Below are 20,152 nucleotides of genomic sequence, written 5' to 3' on the forward strand. Positions count from 1 at the left end.
CGCAGATGCATCCTTGTCGAGGGTCGAGCATCTAACCTCAGAACTCAGTAGCACTCGGTGGTATACTTTCCAACCGAATTACATACCATGAATCGCCAAAACGAAAAACTCAAGTCAAATAATGCGAGTGTGGCTCGATCTGCCAGACAGGGAGAAAATTTTCTGCACCTGCTTCCAAGAAAAGGCGGAGTACTTTCTTCCCCAATCCAGAGTCTCTTTGGAATCTGCACCGGATCCTGCCTAGGCCTACAGCTGCGATCCAGTGGCCCATGGAGATGGTCGAATTGCTTCCTTGATACAACCCTTTCTGGTGTGATATGTCATCTCTAGGGACGGTCAAGTTATGGACAACACTGCAAGGGTCCCGTATACGACAGATTTAACACAGGTATCATATTCTCTTAGAATCGTCCCAGCGACTGATGGAAGAGATTGGAGCGTACTTTTTGGGTCAGGTGAGAGTTGGACTTCTTTTGCGCGTGTGTATATTGAATGATAAGGAAGGCAATGTAGACAGGTGACAAATTGCTCTGCACTGCGCAGTGCACACTGTGCATTCATGTCCGCCGCGCCGTGAAGACGAGGTAAAACTGCTGTTTTTGGCTTGCATATTGAATAATCCGAGGCGTGTGGCCCTCCGGGTGAAAGATCAAAGATGTCCCATAGCAATGGCATATTTCTATGCATGGGAGTGTAAGTATGCTCCGTACTGTGCATTGGAATATGTCCGAAGACGAGGTAATGTGACTTGCTCAAAGAGATGGTGAATTATAAAACCCGAGTCGTCAGAAACGCGAAGATACGGTGGCCGAACGAATGGGCCTAGCTCGTGACTAGATTTATAAGGACCAATGTTGATTGCGTGATTGGAAACAAGATGACTTACCGACAACGACACGTCTTAAAGGACATATACGCACTTGCTAGTGGGAATTTTGGTCTCAGGATGCAATGATACCAGGCACCCAGACAGTCATGACATATCCCATGATTCCAAACAGACTTCGCACGATTGGCTGGCTCCATCGCGTATCAATCATGCTGTGAGTTGTGTGTCATGGTGATTGGAATAAAGTCGTCCGAGGTCGCCGAAACGAAGCCGTCAGTGGCTAATAGACAAATTGGGAATGCATGAACCTGGGTAAAAAGGATCCCCAATTCTCATCGTTTCCCCATGTCCTCCTTATTGCTTTCCCTCCCTGAAGAGCTGCTTGAGCTCGTTGTATTCGAGGTGCGCTGCATTTTCCCTTTAAATTTCTTCCGTATCTGAGTCTACTGGTAGTCCGATACCCCCACACGAAAAGCACTCCGATCAACGTGCCTACGCTTGGAATTGATCGCCACGCCGCTTGTCTTCGAGAGCCTGCTCATCGATATTCGCAACAGGCACCATGTTTCTAAATTCCTCAGAAACCTCTGCTCGAGCAAGGGACTGGCGAGATACGTCCAGCATATCCACCTGGTCTCGCTCAAAGCCCCAAGAAAGCTGCTTCTCCTACGTAGAGGGAAAGAGTGGAGAAACCTTCTCATAGCTGCAATACCGCATATGACATCATTGAAGAGCATTTCGTGGGTAGCCTATCGCGTTTATCGGCGTAGCTAACTGTGGCTCCAGCTGTTCGGCCTCCGACAAGAGAATACTCACTAACACCACCCTCTGGCACAGCCTCAGTCATATCGACTCGCTGACCATCTCCAACTGCAACGGCAAACAGAGAAAGTCCACTGCCCGTCTCCATCTTCCTGACCTCACTTGCCTCAGCTTCTCTGGCTACGGTTGCCTCGAGTATGCGAATACCCTCATCAGCACGAGCACCCACCTCAAGACACTCGCAGTACGTCACCCCCTCCACCCCGATGACCGTTTCGATCCATTCTCGCCCTCCGTCCTCATTCTCTTCCGCGGCCCCCAGTCTATGTGCCTCACTACCCTATCCCTCTCCGGAAACCTCTCCCTCAGCGCTGCAGAGGTCCCTTTTCTCATTCCGTACATCCGTCATCTCCAGTCACTCTCCCTTGATATGGACTTTGTCCCGGGTGATTTCTGGCAGTCGTTGAAGCAGGAAGAGATTTTTGTAAAAGAGAGGTTCGCGCTTACGACATGGGATGCTGAGCCCTCGGTGTTTGATTACCTGTGTTCATACACTGGCCTGCGCCACTTGTTTCTGCACATAAAGGAGGGGCAGGATGGTCATGGCGTGAGGAAGGTTGTGAAAAGACATCGAAAGTCGTTGTGCGATGTAGATATCAAGCCAAATGTACAAGTTATTGCCTAGAAGATATTCATGCATGATCACAACACGTGACGAACGACAGTTGAGCCTTATCTCTTTGTTGTCACTGGGTTTTACATACCCTGTCGAATTAAAGAGCTTTTACCTCGATGAACTTAACAGATCATTAATGCGTTGCGTCATAACGTTTCGGTCTTGGGGGTGTCAAATAAGGGCCAAAGGTTTATAGGAAGATTGCTGCAGTGTGGCTTCAGAATTTCATGGCCTTTATAACTCATGCGAGTGCCGTCATCTCCATACTCAGAAAAATGCCTCGCATTGATGACAGGGTATATGGCCAAGGTCGAGGTCATCGACCAGAAAAGCTAGATGAGTTTCAAGTCTTCAGCTAGACGGCAGTAGGTTGCGCTTATATCGAGAATATCGTGGCTGGTACAGGACGCATTCGTGGCGGCATTGATGGGCTTGTCTCCAGCACTGGTCACTCCGGAAAGAATGTCAAGGATTCTCGCAAAACGGATAGATGGTGGTCATCGTTTGAGCCTTGGAATTTCTATTTTGGTGCATGGCATATTATTTTTCCACACTTGCATCTCCTTTACTATCAATCCGAGTCTGCAATACGAGCTCTGACCCACTGGTACTACTGACGTCACCCTGATCGTTCTCGGAGTGCGATTGTCGAAGGGAAGGCTGGGAAGATATAGCCCAGAGATGGGTCTGTACAATGGATACACAGATTGACATCGATATCGATGCCGCATTCGATGGCTGTGTGACTTGGTACTAATAAATTTAACAGACGCTGTGAAAAAAGATCAGAAATATTCCTGATGATGGGAGTAACTGGGGTATAAGAAACTTCTTTCGATGTACCTGTTGGACGAGAGAAGATAGATGGATGTTGACCGCAACAACTGTATAGCATAGTGAGTGATAAATCCACTATAGTCTTCCTTCTTCTCTCAGTTTACTCTGAGGGTACCCTTAAACATTGTATAGTTCGTTTCAATATCAAATTGATACCAGCGCGTCAGAATCTCTTCCGCTCCAACTTCAAGTTGGCTTGAAGGATTTTTTTTGGAACCGGTGGAACTGAATCATGGTGATTCATTTGATGCCTCCATGCACTGACGACGATTGAAATCATAGCTGGACTGCCTTTCAACTAGGGTTGAACCGCTTTGGGTATTACGGCGCCTTCTCTCAGATTTCTCACGGTGACTGTTGAAAATATATGTACAGGTTCTTTCCCTTCAGGATCAGTAAAAGGAACCCAGATACAATATGCAGCCCGTCCCCGCAGATTATCCCATAGAAAGGCTGTAAGTTATAATCTTGAAATTGAGTGGTATGAATTGAATCATATCATTTCAGGTCGGGACCTTTGGTTCGTCAAGTTTTGTGTCTAATCTATTCAGAACCTAACACAGCAATCCAGATCGTTGCCTATCTCTTGCATTGGGGACTCTTCGGGACTCTTTCTGTGCAGCTATGTGCGTTGCTCTGAGCCATTCTAGCAGATTGTTCCTTATGCATTCTCGTTAGATTTGTATTATCTGGCATTTCCGAAAGACAGAAAATTTACAAAATATCTCGTCTATGGCATCTACATTGCCGAGTTCGTTCAGACGATGCTCGTCACCCGCGACGCCTTTGCAGAGTTCGGGTACGGCTTCGGTGACATTAATACCCTGACTGGAATATATTTTAATTGGCTAACTGTCCCCATCATGAGTGCTGCTGGTGCGTGCAGCACGTTCTGCTCATTTTCTGTTACTTATCATGAATACAGCTGCTGGTGTCGGGCACGTCTTCTATGCGTACCGAATTTACATATTGTCGAAGTCACGAACTGTCCCCATATTCATCATCTGTGTTCGTTGCCGTGACCTTTTTCTGTTCCGGTATAGCTCATCTATTTACAGGTGTCCTTGACTAGTTCTGTAGCAGCTATAGTCACAGGCGTCTACTGTTTCCAAGCAGGCAACATCACTGAACCCAATAACCGGATGATGTCCATCGCTGTCGGGGTATGTAATCGTCTAGGCGTCCCGAGTTCATTGTACTGACTCGTGCATAGATTTGGTGCGGAGCCTCCGCTCTGTGTGATATCGTCATCGCTATCTTTATGACTTACTACGTGAGCTTCTCCCTTCTTTCGGTTATCTTTCATTGGCATTGATGCTGTTTCGCAGCTTATACGCAGCAGTACTAGTTTTCCCCAGACCCGAATTCTGATCACAAAACTAATTCGTCTCACTATTGAAACGGGATCTGTGACGGGTATTCGCTCCCTACTACCCACCGTTGTCACAAGATTAACCCTACGTTTAGCTGTTGTTGCTCTGGTCAACCTTATCCTCTTTTTTGCCTTCCCTCATCAGGTTTTCTACGCGACACCAGCCCTCATCATGCCCAAGCTGTATGCTAATACCGTCTATATGGTGCTGAATTCACGAATCCGAATTATGGGTGGACGTGATACCTATACTACGTCTTCTACCGATATGAGCATTACGTCAACTATGATAGAGGATATCACCTCACATTCAACACAGGGCACACGGAGAACGGACGAGGTGCAAGGACGAGTGTCGTTGGTGGCGATATTCAACGATGGTTGTGAAATGGGTCATATGAATGTCGGTCCGCGATGATTCCTGCGCTTTATTGGGGCTGATTTCCTCCCTTCAAGGACAAACCACAGGACGAAAGAATGAGCCTTCCTGGCGCGTAACTGTTAGAGTACGTTCATGTGTTCGGCAACTCGCTTTTATTTATTTATTGTCTTATTGTCTGTTTCGCCTTCTAATATGGTCTTTCCTTCTAATTCTTCGTCTAGACCATCAATTTGTTCTCTATCTGTCCCTCGATTCATGCTATGCTACGATGGAAATGTGCTCCTCGTCCTTTGGTTTCTTATGTGGTGTCCAATGTTACCTCGGAGACGTCTGTGCTCCAGCATCCTATGTCCACAAGAGTAAGGTCGATTTACAACGTTCCGTCTCCCCAATAACACAAGGGGTCAAGTTCGTGTTACCACGGATCCTCACTGTCCATTGTCTTGATGATCATTTGAGGATTTTATGAATATTTTTGGACCACAACTTCGCTTATCACAGTACTGAGAACATCGCCCTGCTTGGCGACTTTTTCACAGGGATTATCTCGGCGAAACTGGAATCGTCGTCACAGGCTTGCGTAAGTATCTAGAGTTCGCAGTGCTGAAGCATGTTTGTATGAAACAGATGTCTACTAATAGTGCATCATCGCATACGGACCTTGCATGTTCCATCTAATCTCATCTGATCCTGTCTGATCGCAACTGAGGTGTTGGCGTCGCTGCTTCGCCATCTGTCTGTTTGTTTCCGTCATTCCACGATCAAATCGACAATGCTATACGAATACTTATGGTACGCAAGCCTAGGTTCAAATTCCTGCGTTATTCTGGGTTCTGAGGAAGAACCCGATCAACGATTAAGTTTATGCAAGGATCGATTCTCCACGAACACAAGCAGAAAAATCGTGGTCGATATGCCTTTTGACTTTGGGATGGTCCTTTAGCAAGCGGTCGGTGCCCCACGTAGAGCTTGATCCAAACCCAAGAGTCAGATTATTAATTCATATCTGGTAAATGCTAGGATGGGCCATTGATACAAATTGTACCGACTATATACTTCTTTCTTCTCAAATCAAGACTCGCTTGCAGTAGTTCTTGACAGATTTGTCGTAGCGTGTCAATGAATGCTAGCGACCGGCTTCTTCTGAAGTAACCGATATCACGCTTGCATCTTTTTGGGCTCGGCACGACCGTGCCGCTTCTTATTTGCGCATGCCTTAGCCCACGGTTGGCGAACCGAAGGAAGCGAAAACGTTTATATTTCGACCGTGAATGGCTTTTAGTATTTCTTCCAGGACCTTTACCTCCCTTGTAACCTCTCCGCCGTTGTCTTTCGGTGGGAAGCGCCCTTCCGCAGAATGCAAGGCCTGGAGGCGGATTTGATGAGGTGCCGGCCATCCATGTGGGATCATTTTTTATTGATTCATACCTTTTCGTGATATTAGGGTTTTGGAAGGACGAGTTGGATCTCCTGCACCTGTTCTCACCCCCAGACCTAACTTTCTCAGCGACCACTATGATGCGCAAAGGCGAATCTTCGAGCTCAGGCTCTGCTGCTGCCAAGAAGCGCCGTCTGCCACGGGCATGCGACATGTGTAAACGAAAGAAAGGTAGATTCTAACTGATATCTTGAACTGCCGGCTGATAAACTGATGGCCTGTCTTGTAGTTCGCTGTACGCGGCACTTTCGTATTCATCGCAAACGCTTCTCAATTCATGCTTTACAGGCGACAGCGAGCAAATGCCGGGAAAACGGTGCACGAACTGTATCAGCTTCAATTACACATGCACACATATCGAAGCCTTGAATGTAACGTACTCTGATTTATGTCCCTGATTTTCGTATAACATGTCCTACGTCAGAGCATGGGATCGGCGAAGGGGTACGCTTCTTTGCCTAACGATCGTCGCCGCTACACGAAAAGTAACCAACTGAACTAGTTACGTGCAACGGCTTGAAAGGCGGCTCAGAAAACTAGAGTCATTGTTCAAACGTGTTAGTTGTTCTCTCCTTCTCTACCAGTGGAAGGTTGCTCATCTCGCTACTCAGTTCCTACCCGACGTCGATATGGACACTGAACTGACAGAAGGTTCCACAGATGATGAATCGTCTAGTTCAAAGTTTTCGCGGACAGAATACTATGACCAAAGGGTGTCAGTTCTGAGCAATGAGGTGAACAGGCTTCTCTCAATGTCCCCAGAGAAGCACTTCTTTGGAAAATCATGGTAGGGTTTGCCTTTAATGATTACATTTCCTTGCTAAAATCTCTTCCACAGTTGCATCCCTTACATCCCCTTGATAATACAAAAGAGGGCCCAGTACCTCGGAAAGGAAAAAATAGATCCGATACATCAAACTCTTTCCATAAAACGGCGAGAACAATTTTGGGATGTCCAATCAGTGGGTGCATTTCATAAGTCATGCAATTCGTTTGTTCAATTAAATGCAACAGTATTATTCTCTAAAAATAGATGACTCCTTGCCCGATTATCTCTTCCCTGACGAAGACCTCATGTCAGCCCTTGTAGATCTCTACTTCACCTATCACAACTGCTATCTGCCCCTTCTGCATCGGCCCACGTTCGAGAACGACATGAATGCTGGTTTACATCTGAGCGATTATATGTTCGCGGGTACTTTACTCCTCGTATGTGCCCTTGGCGCGCGGAACTCGTATGATCCGCGGGTCTTTGACGAGTGCAACGGGGAAGCAGGTTGGCAATGGTTTGAACAAATAACACCATTTCGATCATCATTACACGATAGAAGTGCCACAACCCTTTACGAACTTCAGATACACTGTGTACGTCTCCTGTCATTCAACTAGAGCAAATCAATGGCTAACACGTGTCTCAGCTATCTTCGTTGTACCTAGAGTCAGTAGGCCTCTGGGAGTCTGTTTGGACGCAAGTGGGCCTAGCGTTGCGCTTGGCCCAGAATGTTGGCGCGCATATGCATCGCAATAACCCTCCGAATGCCAGAGACGAACTGTGGAAGCGCGTGTTTTGGTATATCTTCTCTCACTCTTGTTCTGGATTGCTTTAAAATGTTATGTAGGGTCCTTATGTTCCTCGACGTGTCGTTAGCATGCCTTTACGGACACGCCGTAACTCTGCATTACGAAGAGTAAGCAACGATCTTTCCTTTCCTTCTGTGTCTGTTATGAAACGCCTATCCTCAGCTTTGATCTCGACTTCCCATTGGAATGCGATGACGCGTTTTGGAACCATCCGGATCCTACGCTGAATTTCACTCAACCGTCACAGCAGCCCAGCCAGATCTCCTTTTTTGTGTATCTGTTAAAATTGGTGAATATCATGAGCTACATCAAAGATATCGTTGTCCGTGCATTCCATGTTGTATCTTGATTTTAGACTAAGAATACCTTAGTATTATACTAGGAAACCGCTCATGGTCCTTGATGGTCAACATCGTCCTCCTGAGACTGAGATTGTATCCAACATCGACTCAGTCTTAGATCGGTGGGTGAACTCTATCCCAGGCCACTGTGTGTACTTCCCTCCGTTTTGTATGGATAGTCTGGCTAAACATTTACAGTACGATGGGATCCTGGCCGGAAGGAACAGCTTTTCTTCCATCAGTCTGGATTTTTATACATAACCTATCAATACACCCGGATATTGCTGCACAGACCGTACATCCCACAGACCTTCGACAGAAAAACTCCCTTGACTCTATATCCTTCAGTTGCGACCTGCATGGAGGCGGCGATGTCGTGTTTGGACGTCATCAATGTGCAGAAACAGAGAGGATACATCGAGTCATTGAGTGTAGTTGTACGTCTGAGGTCTTCTCCTTTTGCAATCAATCTGTATTGATGTAAACAGGCCTTTGTGAACTCGGCCACTCTGGTACTTCTGCTGATCTTTTGGAGCGGATATGGTTCAGGCAACGATCCATCGGCAAGCAGAGAAATGCAGAGCGTTTTCGTTTGTATGGAGATGATGAAGGCGATCGAAGATCGGTAAGTACATCTCGTCAATGTTGAGAACGAATGCATCTGATTTTGGATGTAGGCTGCCTTCTGCAGGCGCTTTCTGGTGAGTAACTCTATGACTGCGTGAGAAGTTAGATGTTGAAACGGAAGGCTTAACAGGGACGTGCTTTCGGAGTTAGTTTCTTCCGAACTGTCCAATGAGGCCCCTCAGTCGGCGAGTCTTGTACAGCCATCAACGTACAAGAAGCGTCCTCGAGAGGCCCCTCAGCCCCAGGGCCCCATGCAATCCCAGTCGTACTATCCGACGGAATTTCTGCCGTCGCAGGAGTTTGTATCCCCGGATACATGGACGTCCCAACTCACGCTGGAGACACAGCCGCTAGTAACGTACTCATCATCGACGTCAGGATCCACGGCATACGTACCGTCGACGGAATATAATCCACTAGCCACTTACGTACAGGATTCGACTGCTTATACGCCGGCTCCTCAACCATTCTTCCCCGACATATGGTCAACGGAAGGAAACCCTGAGTGAGTAGCGGCCGCTTGTTGGTCGACTTTGTGCTGATTATTTTGCCAATAGCGCTAGCTTTGACCTGGAATCTTTCTTTTATCACCCAAATCGTTGAAACAAAACCCTGCAATCTGTAGATTATCTCTCATTTAGAATCTGTATCTTAGGGAGGACTGTATGTCGTTGTATTAACAGAAATCATTGCTGACCGCCTGACTCTTGTCGATTCTTCGGGGTACCGTCAAGTCTGAGTGTCTCAACCGTCGCGTCTGAATGCGATTGTTTGCTTTAGCCCACGCTGGTTTCAAAATCTCGACTTGCGTTTAAAATAAAGCCAATAACGAGAACGTATTCAGTCCGAGTCGACGTCTGCTGAGTGATCTGACGGAATCGAAGCGCGTTGCCGTTCTGCAGTTCGTTTTACCACTGAGGAACCGTTTCGCCGCTGAATGGTCGACACTATCCATCAGATTTTCTCGCTTGTTACTACCTGATGGTAAGCTTGCACATCGCCCGCGCGTTCCTCTGTTCTGAACTCATGGATCTGTGTGTTCCTGTTATTGGTTTTGTAATGTCCGAGTCAGCGTGCACCGAGATACTATGAATGATACTTCGACCGAATAAATGGTACAAACGGCAACCTGTAACTAACCTAATTTAAAGCGGATACAATAAAGATTAAGGCGTTCAATCATCTATTTATCAGAATCCGACGCATCAGAGCCCGATTCTGTGTTCTCCTGTTCGGCTTCACCGTCCTTGTCTTCAGTGCTCCCATGTGAGTCGTCAGAATCGGCGTCAACGACCGAGTCAGATTCCGTGCTCGAGCTCAAATCCGAGTCTCCCTCAAAGCCCCGATACATGTCAAGCAAATCATACAGGTAGGTGTCAAAGTCAAAAAGTGCAACGTGCATAGTTTCCATCTGTCCTTCCAATGCAAAAGCAGGGGTCCCGTATGCCGCATAATAATCCTGGTCCAACTTCGGCTGACGGATACCATGCCTTTATGTACGTGAGTAACAAGTGCAAGGTAGGTCGGTGGACGGGACATACGACAATAGAATGTGATTCTCCACGTTCCACGTCCCCGTGTCTTTATAACCACCAAGACGTTCCATAGGAAGGTCATGGCAGTGGATACACTTCCAAACAGTTTTTCCCATTGGTCGAATGTCATAATAGTTAATGGGAATGTCGTCGTCTGAAAGGAAAATCTCAACATGTCGCGAGAATCTACCACTGTCCCAGAAATGGCGTTCGAATACATGTATGGCCTGAAAAAGAGAGCAAATAAGCGAGTGTTCCAAGAACTACGCAAGAGGCTCACATATTCCCGCCAATTGTACAATATGAACATTTTCGAATATCTGGTAATCGGGTCGCTTTCACAGAGGAGGCAGTCAAATCGAGCGTCTGCATCATCCATGTCCTGGACAGTTGCAGTACTCGGGTCAAGTTCGACCAGTTGTATGATGGTCTCAACTATCGTCTTGAACTTGTCATTTTTTGCAAGGCAGGTCGTATTCCAGGGGACTCGCCAGCGCCATCGTTCATGGACAAGGTGAGAAGATTCGTCTGTCACCGAGCCACGTTTGTAACCAAGCGATGTGCACGCGTGAGTCAACATTTGAGGGTAAAAGAGAGGCACGAGCTCGCATTTGCCACCGTCATCCTCGTGGCCCCGATGCAGCCGATAGGATGAAACTGGGATAGTGCTGCAAGATGTACAAATCAACACATTACGTGCCAATTTTAAGTGTTTAAGGTAGGGAGTCTGTGAATCGGGCCCAACAATAAATTGGGACAACAAGCGACGGACGTAACCCCGCCAGCGTTGGCAAAGATAGGGTATTTGGGGAACTACCGCGGAGAAACTCTGTATGTTCACCACGACTTCCGAAGGGAGCTCCAAAACCTCACGCACGGGAGAGAAGGTACAGAAGTCGGCGATGGTGGGAAAGAAATGCTTAAGAGGATAATTCGTCGATTCATTCTTGTACTGACGAAGCACGGCAACGGCGACTGCTTTGCGTGTGTTGATCAGAGCCTCACGCTCTCTGGCAAGATGCTTAGCCCTCATTGACTCTGCCCAATGAACCATCTCGCCCTTGATATTGGCCCAGGCTGTATGATTCATTAATGAAGACCTCACGGTTTAGCTTCCAACAACATACCGCGATCAGTCAAAGGACTATTCTTTTTCACAAGAGGGTGCTCAGCAAAAGAATCGGGAAGCTCGACGCTTTGGAGATCTTTCTCATATCCAAGCTCCTTCAGTTTATCATAGATACTAGACGTTCCATCAGAAACACCGAAGTACTGTGGAGGGAACACTGACGCTGCTTTCCTGCTCTTTTTCAATGCATCGATCTCGTCCTGTCGATCACGCACACGTTGATTGTGCCACTGTGTGCAAATAACTGCATGCTATCAAAAAGTCAAAACGAATTTGAACGTGAGTGAAACCGGCGGAGCCTACATTACGATGCTCGAGCATATATGCAGACCGTTCTGCTTCGAATTGCGCATGTTCAACATCCGAGATGATAGTTGAGATCTTGGTCCAAATTGCGTCATATTCATATCGCAAAGCGAAACGATCAAGATGTTTGCGTGTCTGGCGTTGATACACTAAACAACGATATTATTTTAACCACCACCTGCATGAGCAAAAGGAGTGACGTACTGGTATGATGGGTAGGGATAAAATTAAAGACGTTCTGAATCATTGATTTCTCTGAGCTCGTAGCTTCATAGAGAAGTTCATCTAGTCCGACCAGCCTGCAAACCCAGGCATATGAGAAAAGCCCCCCCAAAATAAATGAATTTTGACGTGACGCACCGCGTTTTGGCACAAGCAGGACATAGACGTGCCTTCAGATACATATCAGGATGCCGAACGATCTTCGTGCAGTACTACAATCAAAACAGATTAGATACAGTCCAAGGCCCATACTACTCACGTACGTGACATTCTGCCATAAACGCGAGATTAACCCATGCAGGCTCCGACATAGTGGGATAAGGCCCCGGAAACCCTTCAAGGTTCGAGCGTGCCGATTTCCATGCGCATATAGTCGATCTGCTCATGAGAACCCTTCGAAAATCCTTGCTGAGACGCGCCAGATGCAAGAGATCCAATGGATTGAGCAAGCCAAAGATCTTTCCGTTCATTCTTCGGTCCATGCCGCGTGAAAGGGAAACGAGACTCACCTCGAGAAGGATATCTAGGGGCAGCTCCACGAATGCGGAGAGCTTTCCTACAGAGCGCCGGCCGCCCTTAACGGCCCGCACAACGGCCTTTACAGGAATGTTCTCTTTGCCTTCGTCATCGACGGCCTTGCGGCGCTTGCGCGGTGGTGGCATGGAACGCTCTGAGTGATGGAGGAAAGGAGGCAAAAAAAGCGTGGGACTCGGCAGTCCCGGCACTGACGCGCAAATGTTAAACGCGTGACCGTGTCGATTGCTCTAAATAGTAATACTAATATTGACATTCAAATTATTCAAAATTTGCATTTCTTCCTTCGTTCACTCGCTACAAACTATTTAGTATAAGACAGAATCGAACAGTTATATACCCATCTTTAGATTTCTTTTAGGCGTAAGAGAGAGGGCTAGGAGTGGGTGGGAGGGTAGAGAAAGTAGATCGATCTAAACACACAAGAGGTACACACACTATTTCCAAATAAGAGATGAGGAGATATAAAAATGAAGGATAGGACGAATGTCAAGCACAGTGGGAACTGCCCACTGCCATTAATATGATGGCCAGGGTATACCACCTTCAGGTATAGTTCTTAGCGGAGTCCGATTGTAATCAGCCGCTGCAGAGCCTCGTCAGAATGTCTCCAATAGACAGAGTATTGCATACTCACTATTCATATATACATTGTTTCCCCACCAATTCAGCGACACGCCTCCGTTCGGGAACTAAAATAGATGATCAGCACATACAGCCCGGCCTTCTGCAGTGTGTACTCACTTGTAGAGTGAAGAAAATAAATATCAGCCCCAACACTGTTCCACAGTCCAGGGCTGCACTCGTAACATAGTTGAACTTGCTCCACCACGCAAAGTTCCTCTTCCTAATCATATACTGGAACACAACACCGACGACGAACCAACTCGAATAGTTTATCCCAGTCGCAGGAGGTATTCCAGAGACACCATTCAATACGATTGGAGTAGACACATATTTTGCCCATGAATTCGGATGCCGTCGTTGCCATAACCAAAAGGGCAGTGGCAGGAAAGCGCCAACGATAATCGCGTATAGATGAGGATGGTAGATCGAACCAGTGCCAAACTGCCTCGTAGGGCCAATAAGGCCCCACACCGCTGAGGCCGTATAAAAGACTTGGTTGTGCGGACACGTAAGGTTACTCTTTTGATGTTCCGAACAAATGTCGGGGACATTTGCGAATATCCAAGTCTTCACGCCAACTTGCACGAACGCGGCTAATACCGTGCCTACCAATTGGACTGTTTCCAAGTTAGCATTGATAAATGACAAAGGGAGTGTGGCTTACCAACAAATGTGGCTCTTGGCGGCACTTTGATATAGTGACCCAACTTCAAGTCCTGAACGAATGATGTAGCCTCCGTCAATGTCTGGACGGAATACGATTTGAACACCATATTTGCGAGCGGGTTTCCTGGTACAAGCGTTCCAGGGATGATTTGAGCTAAGATGTTCAGGGTGATCTATGTATCGTCAGAACTCGTTATCTCATCAGGTAGGTTTACGGCTTACTCCTTGACCAGTCATGGCGTAGATAAAGCCACTTGGTAGAATGTAGATGATAGGTAAAAGCAATGCCAGGAGTAAGGCGTAGACAGGCACTCCAGTATTCCATACTTCGACGGCAACGATTGCTAGAGAGAAGAAAGCGACGAAAGAGATGATATACCACCAGTCTGGGACCTCAGGATAGTTCCTCATTAATTTGGCGTGAATATCGTCCTTCTCGATCCGCATCTTTTTGACGCCGTTCAAGAGAGACTTGCCGTGATACAGGATGGTGTGTGTGATAACACATGTGCACAGAGCAAACGCGATCAGGTAGCACATGGCATAGGTTGCCGGGAGATAAAGAGGCGAGTAGTTATAGTAGGCTTCGCTGTCGAAAGTATCGTCCTTCTGGAGGACAAGAGAAATGTTGTAGACATTCCCAAACCGATCGTAAGGCTCGTTTGCTGAAATAGGGAAATAGGAAAGATCCCACGACTACAAGATCATTCCGGATGTCAAACAAAATAGCATGCCAGAACACAGACGGGACTTACGTTGGTGTAATACAGGATGGGCGTCAAAATCCAGTAAAAGACAACAAACCCAACAGCTACGTGCACTTGGGCCCACCATGGAACTGCGCAGTAGTCATCAGATCGGTCCGATGCTGAATTGAAGGAAGAGCTTACCCATCAACGGACTGCCAATCCAGCTGATCTGAGTCCAATCAAATGTCAGGACACTCATGCCCATACCACTGTACACCCCGAATAACTGGTTGACGGGAACATTGTTCGGCCAAGCCCAACATAAGAAGGAGAACACTGATACGGCAGAGAATAGAAAACCTGTGAAAGTCGGATAAGCACGACAACCCTGGGAAAAGTGAACCGCACAGACCGGGCACGAAAGACCAGAAGAAGACACCAATCATCATCCACATGAAAAACCTGAATCGCGTCATTCCAATCGTCCGTTCAGTGATACTCGGTATAACATCTTCAGAGTCTTCTTCGGCGTGCAGAGTGTTGAGTAAAGTGCATGCTACAAGGTTCTGAGGCCAGACCATAGAAGCAGGCCACACCAAAAAGCGTCGACAGACGCCGGCCAAACCGAAACCAGTGAGCTGGGTGGCTAAAACGAGAACCAAACTGAACCAGTAGCCCAATTTCAAATCGTAGTATACTTCGGCAACCACGATCGCGTAAAGAGCGTAGGGGTTGCTGACGGCGACGTTAGCCATGATGAACACAAGCACATGCTCCTTGATGTTCCATGGACCAGGATTGAGGGAAAATTCAAAGGAAGGCGAGGCGGAAGGGGAAAGAGGAGCAAAGAGTGCGTGCAGTATTCTTCTGGGTGATAAGATGTACGCAAGGCGAACGATGAGAGGTGCCGGATACTGAGGGGCTACAGGCGGCGTAGGTACGAGAAAAGAGGGTATGTGAGGGAGTGGTATGCGATAGACAGTAATAGGGAGTGTGAAAGCAAGAAACTTGCCAAGGGGATAGGAGAGAAGTAGGAGGGCCAGAGGAACGACGGAAGGCGCGGGAGAGCGGAAATTGAAGAACACATTGAGAGCGCCACTGATTAGACAGAGGAAGAGCCCAACAAACCACATACGAAATGTTAAGGCGGGCATGTCCGGGTCGTCGATATTCGATACCGATGCCCGGACCTCAGGGTACGGCGAGTCCTCTTCTTCGATAGCATCGAAGTCAAAGTGCATTCTGTGTCAGTGATAAGCACCCACACATAGGGAACGGCAAAGAAGGGAGACACACTTGATACTCGCTTCCCGGCCTCCGTCGTGATCAATATCGTCAAAGTCGTCGTCAACATAGCTCTCCCCGATACTGGGGCTCCCCCTACTTGACTTGGTATGAAGTCGCATCTCCGCCTCCGCCTCAATGCCCTTCTCGCTTCCAGCGCTCGGCAGCGAGACATGTACCTCCACGGACGATTGGGGGGTCTGTCGCTGGATCCTCGTCATTCCATATGGATCGTCATTGGATTGCGAGTCAGTTGAGGGTGGCGTCAACGGCTGCGATAAGGCCTGATGAACAACGCGACCCGCCTGTGTCGAATCGGCTGGAAAACGGGCATATGGATCGAATATCGGTGAAGGGTATGTTGGCGCAGAGCCTGTGCGTGGAGGCTCGTCTGGGTAACCATAGACATGCAGCTGGGACTGCTGTTGCTGTTGCTGCTCTGCTGTGCTCGGGGGCAGAAATGCAAAAACATCTCCGTCGTCGCTATCTTCGTCGTCGTCGACATCATCGTAGTAATCGTTGTATAGCTGGGGAGCGGGGCCAGCACTGGTCACTGGCCTTGACGTCGTTGGGCGTAGTTGGCTAGAGGACGTAGGCAGTCTGTGCATGGCTAGGGAATAGGAAGGGCGAGCAGCTTGGGCAGCACAGAACAGCAGAGATTGATCCAATGAGCAACGCTTGCATCCAGGCACATTTACCTGTGTTTGTGCCTGTCACGCCGTCACGCCACAGGAACATTCATCCGTTTATGGTGCATTTTCACTCCGCCACATCGTTCTCGCGTTGTCACAGCCGCTCTGTAGCCTCACAAGGCCTCATTAAAGTCATCTCGGGAAAAAAGGCGTCCTTTTACCCAGGCTGTTCCCCTTCCAGAGTCTTCCCAGGGATCGCCAGCCGTGGCAGCTTTCCTGATCCTTTGACACAGGAGGTGCCTCCTGTGCGTCGGAATGCAGAATGTTGTATGCCAAGATAACACGGTGTGTCGGTAGTATTATTCCTCTGTCCGGCTCCCACGCAAAATCAAGAACCATTGCGAATATGTTTTCTCAATAATAACGGTCCTTCGGTAACTTAGCGTGTCGGTCAATCTACTAAATGACATACCTATTATCGAAATAAAAGGACATCTGCCGAATTTCCCCGGCTATTCTCCATGTTTTCGGTAGCCATCACAAGCGCCGCCAACCCGCGATCTGCGCGCCTAGAAACGTCATGTCCAACCCGGGCTCAGCGGCGGAGCTGATCCCAGCTTCTACGGATCTTTTCGTCAGGGTATAGCTGTGCAAGGGAACAGTTGCGCCACGTTTCCTTCTCTAAGTTCAGAGTGAGTTCTGATCCGTTAAATAGATCTTCGTGAGTACTAGTGGTGCGAGACGAAGGCGGGAAAGGGGTGTATCTGCTTAGTCAGTATCAATCAGATGTGCATAGTGCATAGCGCTAGTACTGATTAGGCCTTGATTAGTAATCGAGAGTCGTTGAGGAATTGCACAGTACGTTGATGATGATGAAAATCTATATTGGTAACCCGCAACACGCCTCGTTATGGGCGAAGACGCGGTATTCCACAGTACGATAAACCAGCACTTTTTCATGACAGGCGGATCCTCCACCAAGGATATGCCGGAAACAAACAACAGGACAACGAGTTATGGACTTGATTTAAGGCTCGGAGTTGATCACTTTCATCAAACTGCGATTCCCGTGAGGATTTCGAGCATAGCCAAACAGTTCGATTGTTTCAACACCCCAAAAGTATTCGAGAAGCTGTGCATGGAAACTTTGTATGGTACTTAGATTCAGAGGGAATTTCGAAACCAGACCTCTGAGACCTATGTAGAAACGGGAGAAAGCCGAGGGGTGTAGGCCGGACGAGAGGAGCATAAGCGGGGAGTAGAAGATAAGGGAGCCGTAAGATAGAAAAACAGGGGAATGCATCATGCAAGCAAGAGCAAATGGGCCAACAACACCCCGCCCGAGAACAGCCACTCGACCATAGCCCAAGTACATGGCAGAGGTACAAGGTACCAGAGGCAATTTAACATTTAATTTGGTGCGTAATAATGCTCCTGCATAATTCTTGTAAATGACTGTCAGGCTGCATCAGTAAGTAACGCAACACGTACGCGCTCGGTAAGTACGGACAACCGTTCTACAACCATCTTTGCAACAGGTTTTCAAGACATTATAATCCCGGAAGGTCCCTGGAACCAGTCCCGCGTCGGTGAGGATCGTCGGAGGTGACAAGTTACATACTCGACGGAGAGAACAATAGTACCATGCAGGGTCCGAATCTGCTCAACAACTTTATGACCCTTGCAAATGCATCCCTTGATTGATACCTATTCAATTTTTGTGCACATAGTCCCTGTACCATCCTTAGTCGTCGGCTGCGCAGGAAACCCGACCAAAGTCCCCACAGGACGTATTCGCTTGAACCATTCCGTAGTACGTTCACGGGCCCCGGCCAAACCCTTGATCAGTAAATCCTTCGACTTGGATAACTGGACCATCATAATCAGCTAATAATACTCGACCAAGGTATCAGTAGCCTACCTTCTGATGCTCTGATGCGCGGCTGAAGTGTCGACTTACCATATCGGCCTCTTTCAGCCGTGCATCGGAATCCGCAAAGGGGTTTTCGTCTTCTTTTGTACAATCGTAAGACGTGCCTGTTGCTATACGAACCGGAGTTTCATCACGAGAACTTTCGTCGAAGAAAAGTAGCATTGATCGCCGGAGTGGTAGGAACGGACTCACCCTAACACCACCCTTCCGTACCAGGAGCTGCGATCGATCGCAATAAAGTTCCATGAAAGTGAAATAACATAAAAAGAAAAGCTGTCGGCTAAGGGAACGAAGGAACTTGAAGACGGACGGGCTGGCTGGGCTATTACATCCGGAATTTGTAATTCAAGAACTTCTCGCTAGCGCTTATCCGTTCAGGCAGTTTCGAGAGACCGATAACGCTATTGCACACTGGAGGACGCTGAGGACAGTGGTGACTCGTCGAGATTGAACAGTGAGGATGCCTCACGATCACGACGCGTCGCGTACCCGCGAGCGGCATAAGGCTAGCTACATATGAGCGATACTTGATGTGTTTAGATCATCTGAGGATACTCTTATGGTAAACAGCTGAAACATTTGATATTTTTGTAGCCATAGATACCTTGTATGTAAGAATGGCTATGCTATGTTTAGCTGGGACTAGATGGTGCAAATAATACATAAATCCAGGATTTACAGAAAAGACATTAAAAGCCAAATCAGTTATAGAAAGAGTCATTGAAATGAAATTGGTAACTGAGTCCTTAGCTTGTTAGAGATGCATGAGTATTGAAGATGGTGGTTTGGCATATGATTGCAGCAGGTATCAGACTGGCAGAAGTTGAAATTCCCATGATCCCAGTCTCTATATTGCACTGTTGATAAGCCTTCTGGCTCAGTATGCTCAGATTTTGCAGATTTCAAATATTATTTTTTGCTGCTGTCCAGTAGATGGACTTTCAGGAAATAAACCATTATCATTTCAATCCAGCTTGAACCAAGCAAAATAAGCTATTCTATCAACTTTCACTCTCATTTTCTATCTCAGTGTGCTATCACCAGACACATTTGATCATAGATCCTCTATTAATATCCTGTGGCTATATCACAATCTAGACCCTGCACTGCTCTGATGCCTGATTAGGCTATGATATCATGATTGCCATTGTGCAAAGCCTGATGGACAAGTATGAACCTATGGAGAAATCTGAAACTAGTGATTGCTCAAGAACCAATGCCTTTCAAGGGCAAGAGTGTGAACTTAAACTGCTTTTTCAACTAGTGCAAAAACCACTTTGAAATCTACAGCACTTTTTTCATTATAAATGCTAATAGCTTTAGTTTGCACTGAGTTATTTTCTGCATCTCACAGTTCAAGAGCAAAATGCACAAGTGGTGGGACTATTAGGATTCTCATCTATATGACTGAGTCACTGTCTGATAGCAGTATCTATCATATCCAGACTTCAAGATTATAGTGAATAGCTGATTAAAGAAGAACACAGAGATGAAGCTCTATCAGATCAAGTGGAGGGCACTCTGACAGTTCAACTATTGGAATGCTAAGAATTCTTTTAGAAGTTTGAGAAGTTAGCCTATCAGACCAGAAAATTAGAGGATCAGTCCATGATGCTGAAACAGGTGAAGATTATAATGCATCTCAATATTAAGAACACTATCATGTCAGGCAATAATGATATTTTGATCACATACAATGAGTGGAAGCACTGAGTCCTATGAATAGACTATTATTACAATTTTTCACCTT

At 47.1% G+C, this 20,152-nt stretch overlaps 7 protein-coding genes across 7 annotated transcripts; 4 read left to right on the top strand and 3 right to left on the bottom strand.

The window, feature by feature from the left end:
* Window positions 1-8: 8 nt before the first annotated feature.
* On the bottom strand, window positions 9-1,149 carry BT62DRAFT_615622 (uncharacterized protein). The gene is made up of 4 exons (XM_043181614.1): window positions 887-1,149; window positions 753-833; window positions 87-679; window positions 9-31 (listed from the first exon to the last, which is right to left on the bottom strand). Exons 1-3 carry the CDS (start codon window positions 1,024-1,026, stop codon window positions 337-339), a joined length of 564 nt encoding a protein of 187 aa, XP_043043420.1. The 5' UTR covers window positions 1,027-1,149; the 3' UTR covers window positions 9-31; window positions 87-336.
* BT62DRAFT_928689 (uncharacterized protein) lies at window positions 916-2,302 on the top strand. Its single transcript, XM_043185563.1, has 3 exons — window positions 916-1,231; window positions 1,283-1,569; window positions 1,616-2,302. The coding sequence occupies exons 1-3, from the start codon at window positions 1,175-1,177 to the stop codon at window positions 2,274-2,276; spliced, it is 1,005 nt and encodes a 334-aa protein (XP_043043421.1). The 5' UTR covers window positions 916-1,174; the 3' UTR covers window positions 2,277-2,302.
* Window positions 2,303-3,323: 1,021 nt separating this feature from the next.
* BT62DRAFT_963454 (uncharacterized protein) lies at window positions 3,324-5,161 on the top strand. The gene is made up of 13 exons (XM_043188686.1): window positions 3,324-3,339; window positions 3,387-3,422; window positions 3,480-3,559; window positions 3,612-3,624; window positions 3,676-3,730; window positions 3,783-3,980; window positions 4,030-4,112; window positions 4,163-4,267; window positions 4,318-4,377; window positions 4,433-4,520; window positions 4,572-4,879; window positions 4,933-4,982; window positions 5,080-5,161. The coding sequence occupies exons 3-12, from the start codon at window positions 3,522-3,524 to the stop codon at window positions 4,972-4,974; spliced, it is 990 nt and encodes a 329-aa protein (XP_043043422.1). The 5' UTR covers window positions 3,324-3,339; window positions 3,387-3,422; window positions 3,480-3,521; the 3' UTR covers window positions 4,975-4,982; window positions 5,080-5,161.
* A 935-nt stretch (window positions 5,162-6,096) lies between these two features.
* BT62DRAFT_944522 (uncharacterized protein) lies at window positions 6,097-8,889 on the top strand. Its single transcript, XM_043187915.1, has 15 exons — window positions 6,097-6,244; window positions 6,303-6,467; window positions 6,526-6,531; window positions 6,585-6,667; window positions 6,721-6,740; window positions 6,799-6,853; window positions 6,908-7,083; window positions 7,135-7,258; window positions 7,311-7,661; window positions 7,715-7,866; window positions 7,916-7,984; window positions 8,040-8,199; window positions 8,249-8,366; window positions 8,417-8,655; window positions 8,707-8,889. Exons 2-15 carry the CDS (start codon window positions 6,374-6,376, stop codon window positions 8,845-8,847), a joined length of 1,788 nt encoding a protein of 595 aa, XP_043043423.1. The 5' UTR covers window positions 6,097-6,244; window positions 6,303-6,373; the 3' UTR covers window positions 8,848-8,889.
* Window positions 8,890-9,889: 1,000 nt separating this feature from the next.
* Window positions 9,890-12,725, bottom strand: BT62DRAFT_944525 (uncharacterized protein). Its single transcript, XM_043187916.1, has 10 exons — window positions 12,547-12,725; window positions 12,301-12,495; window positions 12,176-12,249; window positions 12,020-12,114; window positions 11,813-11,964; window positions 11,672-11,760; window positions 11,508-11,623; window positions 10,661-11,457; window positions 10,387-10,607; window positions 9,890-10,335 (listed from the first exon to the last, which is right to left on the bottom strand). The coding sequence occupies exons 1-10, from the start codon at window positions 12,697-12,699 to the stop codon at window positions 10,029-10,031; spliced, it is 2,199 nt and encodes a 732-aa protein (XP_043043424.1). The 5' UTR covers window positions 12,700-12,725; the 3' UTR covers window positions 9,890-10,028.
* Window positions 12,726-13,089: 364 nt separating this feature from the next.
* BT62DRAFT_885907 (OPT oligopeptide transporter) lies at window positions 13,090-15,794 on the bottom strand (the record flags this gene model as incomplete). Its single annotated transcript, XM_043182857.1, has 8 exons — window positions 13,090-13,157; window positions 13,209-13,263; window positions 13,316-13,815; window positions 13,863-14,037; window positions 14,087-14,560; window positions 14,620-14,702; window positions 14,755-14,913; window positions 14,966-15,794. The coding sequence occupies 8 exons, from the start codon at window positions 15,792-15,794 to the stop codon at window positions 13,090-13,092; spliced, it is 2,343 nt and encodes a 780-aa protein (XP_043043425.1).
* Window positions 15,795-16,504: 710 nt separating this feature from the next.
* On the top strand, window positions 16,505-17,080 carry BT62DRAFT_1002244 (uncharacterized protein; the record flags this gene model as incomplete). Its single annotated transcript, XM_043176829.1, has 3 exons — window positions 16,505-16,774; window positions 16,827-16,903; window positions 16,960-17,080. 3 exons carry the CDS (start codon window positions 16,505-16,507, stop codon window positions 17,078-17,080), a joined length of 468 nt encoding a protein of 155 aa, XP_043043426.1.
* Window positions 17,081-20,152: the final 3,072 nt, after the last annotated feature.

Source organism: Guyanagaster necrorhizus (assembly GCF_019112545.1).
Source record: "Guyanagaster necrorhizus MCA 3950 unplaced genomic scaffold BT62scaffold_5, whole genome shotgun sequence".
NCBI classification, from domain to species: domain Eukaryota; kingdom Fungi; phylum Basidiomycota; class Agaricomycetes; order Agaricales; family Physalacriaceae; genus Guyanagaster; species Guyanagaster necrorhizus.

Excerpts from the sequence above, each read along its gene's own strand:
- BT62DRAFT_928689 (XM_043185563.1), top strand. The coding sequence starts at position 1,175 with ATGTCCTCCTTATTGCTTTCCCTCCCTGAAGAGCTGCTTGAGCTCGTT. Across the intron at positions 1,232-1,282 it reads TTGAGCTCGTTGTATTCGAG|TCCGATACCCCCACACGAAA; the intron begins GTGCGCTGCATT and ends GTCTACTGGTAG. Across the intron at positions 1,570-1,615 it reads ACATCATTGAAGAGCATTTC|CTGTTCGGCCTCCGACAAGA; the intron begins GTGGGTAGCCTA and ends CTGTGGCTCCAG.
- BT62DRAFT_963454 (XM_043188686.1), top strand. The coding sequence starts at position 3,522 with ATGCAGCCCGTCCCCGCAGATTATCCCATAGAAAGGCT. Across the intron at positions 3,731-3,782 it reads GACTCTTTCTGTGCAGCTAT|ATTTGTATTATCTGGCATTT; the intron begins GTGCGTTGCTCT and ends CATTCTCGTTAG. Across the intron at positions 4,521-4,571 it reads TGAAACGGGATCTGTGACGG|CTGTTGTTGCTCTGGTCAAC; the intron begins GTATTCGCTCCC and ends CCCTACGTTTAG.
- BT62DRAFT_615622 (XM_043181614.1), bottom strand. The coding sequence starts at position 1,026 with ATGGAGCCAGCCAATCGTGCGAAGTCTGTTTGGAATCATGGGATATGT. Across the intron at positions 834-886 it reads TTTAAGACGTGTCGTTGTCG|TCACGAGCTAGGCCCATTCG; the intron begins GTAAGTCATCTT and ends TTATAAATCTAG. Across the intron at positions 680-752 it reads ATAATTCACCATCTCTTTGA|AAATATGCCATTGCTATGGG; the intron begins GCAAGTCACATT and ends TCCCATGCATAG.
- BT62DRAFT_944525 (XM_043187916.1), bottom strand. The coding sequence starts at position 12,699 with ATGCCACCACCGCGCAAGCGCCGCAAGGCCGTCGATGACGAAGGCAAA. Across the intron at positions 12,250-12,300 it reads CGTTTATGGCAGAATGTCAC|TACTGCACGAAGATCGTTCG; the intron begins GTACGTGAGTAG and ends TTTTGATTGTAG. Across the intron at positions 11,624-11,671 it reads AAAAAGAGCAGGAAAGCAGC|TATCTATGATAAACTGAAGG; the intron begins GTCAGTGTTCCC and ends TGGAACGTCTAG.
- BT62DRAFT_944522 (XM_043187915.1), top strand. The coding sequence starts at position 6,374 with ATGATGCGCAAAGGCGAATCTTCGAGCTCAGGCTCTGCTGCTGCCAAG. Across the intron at positions 6,854-6,907 it reads TAGAGTCATTGTTCAAACGT|TTCCTACCCGACGTCGATAT; the intron begins GTTAGTTGTTCT and ends CTCGCTACTCAG. Across the intron at positions 8,200-8,248 it reads GCTACATCAAAGATATCGTT|TATTATACTAGGAAACCGCT; the intron begins GTCCGTGCATTC and ends AGAATACCTTAG.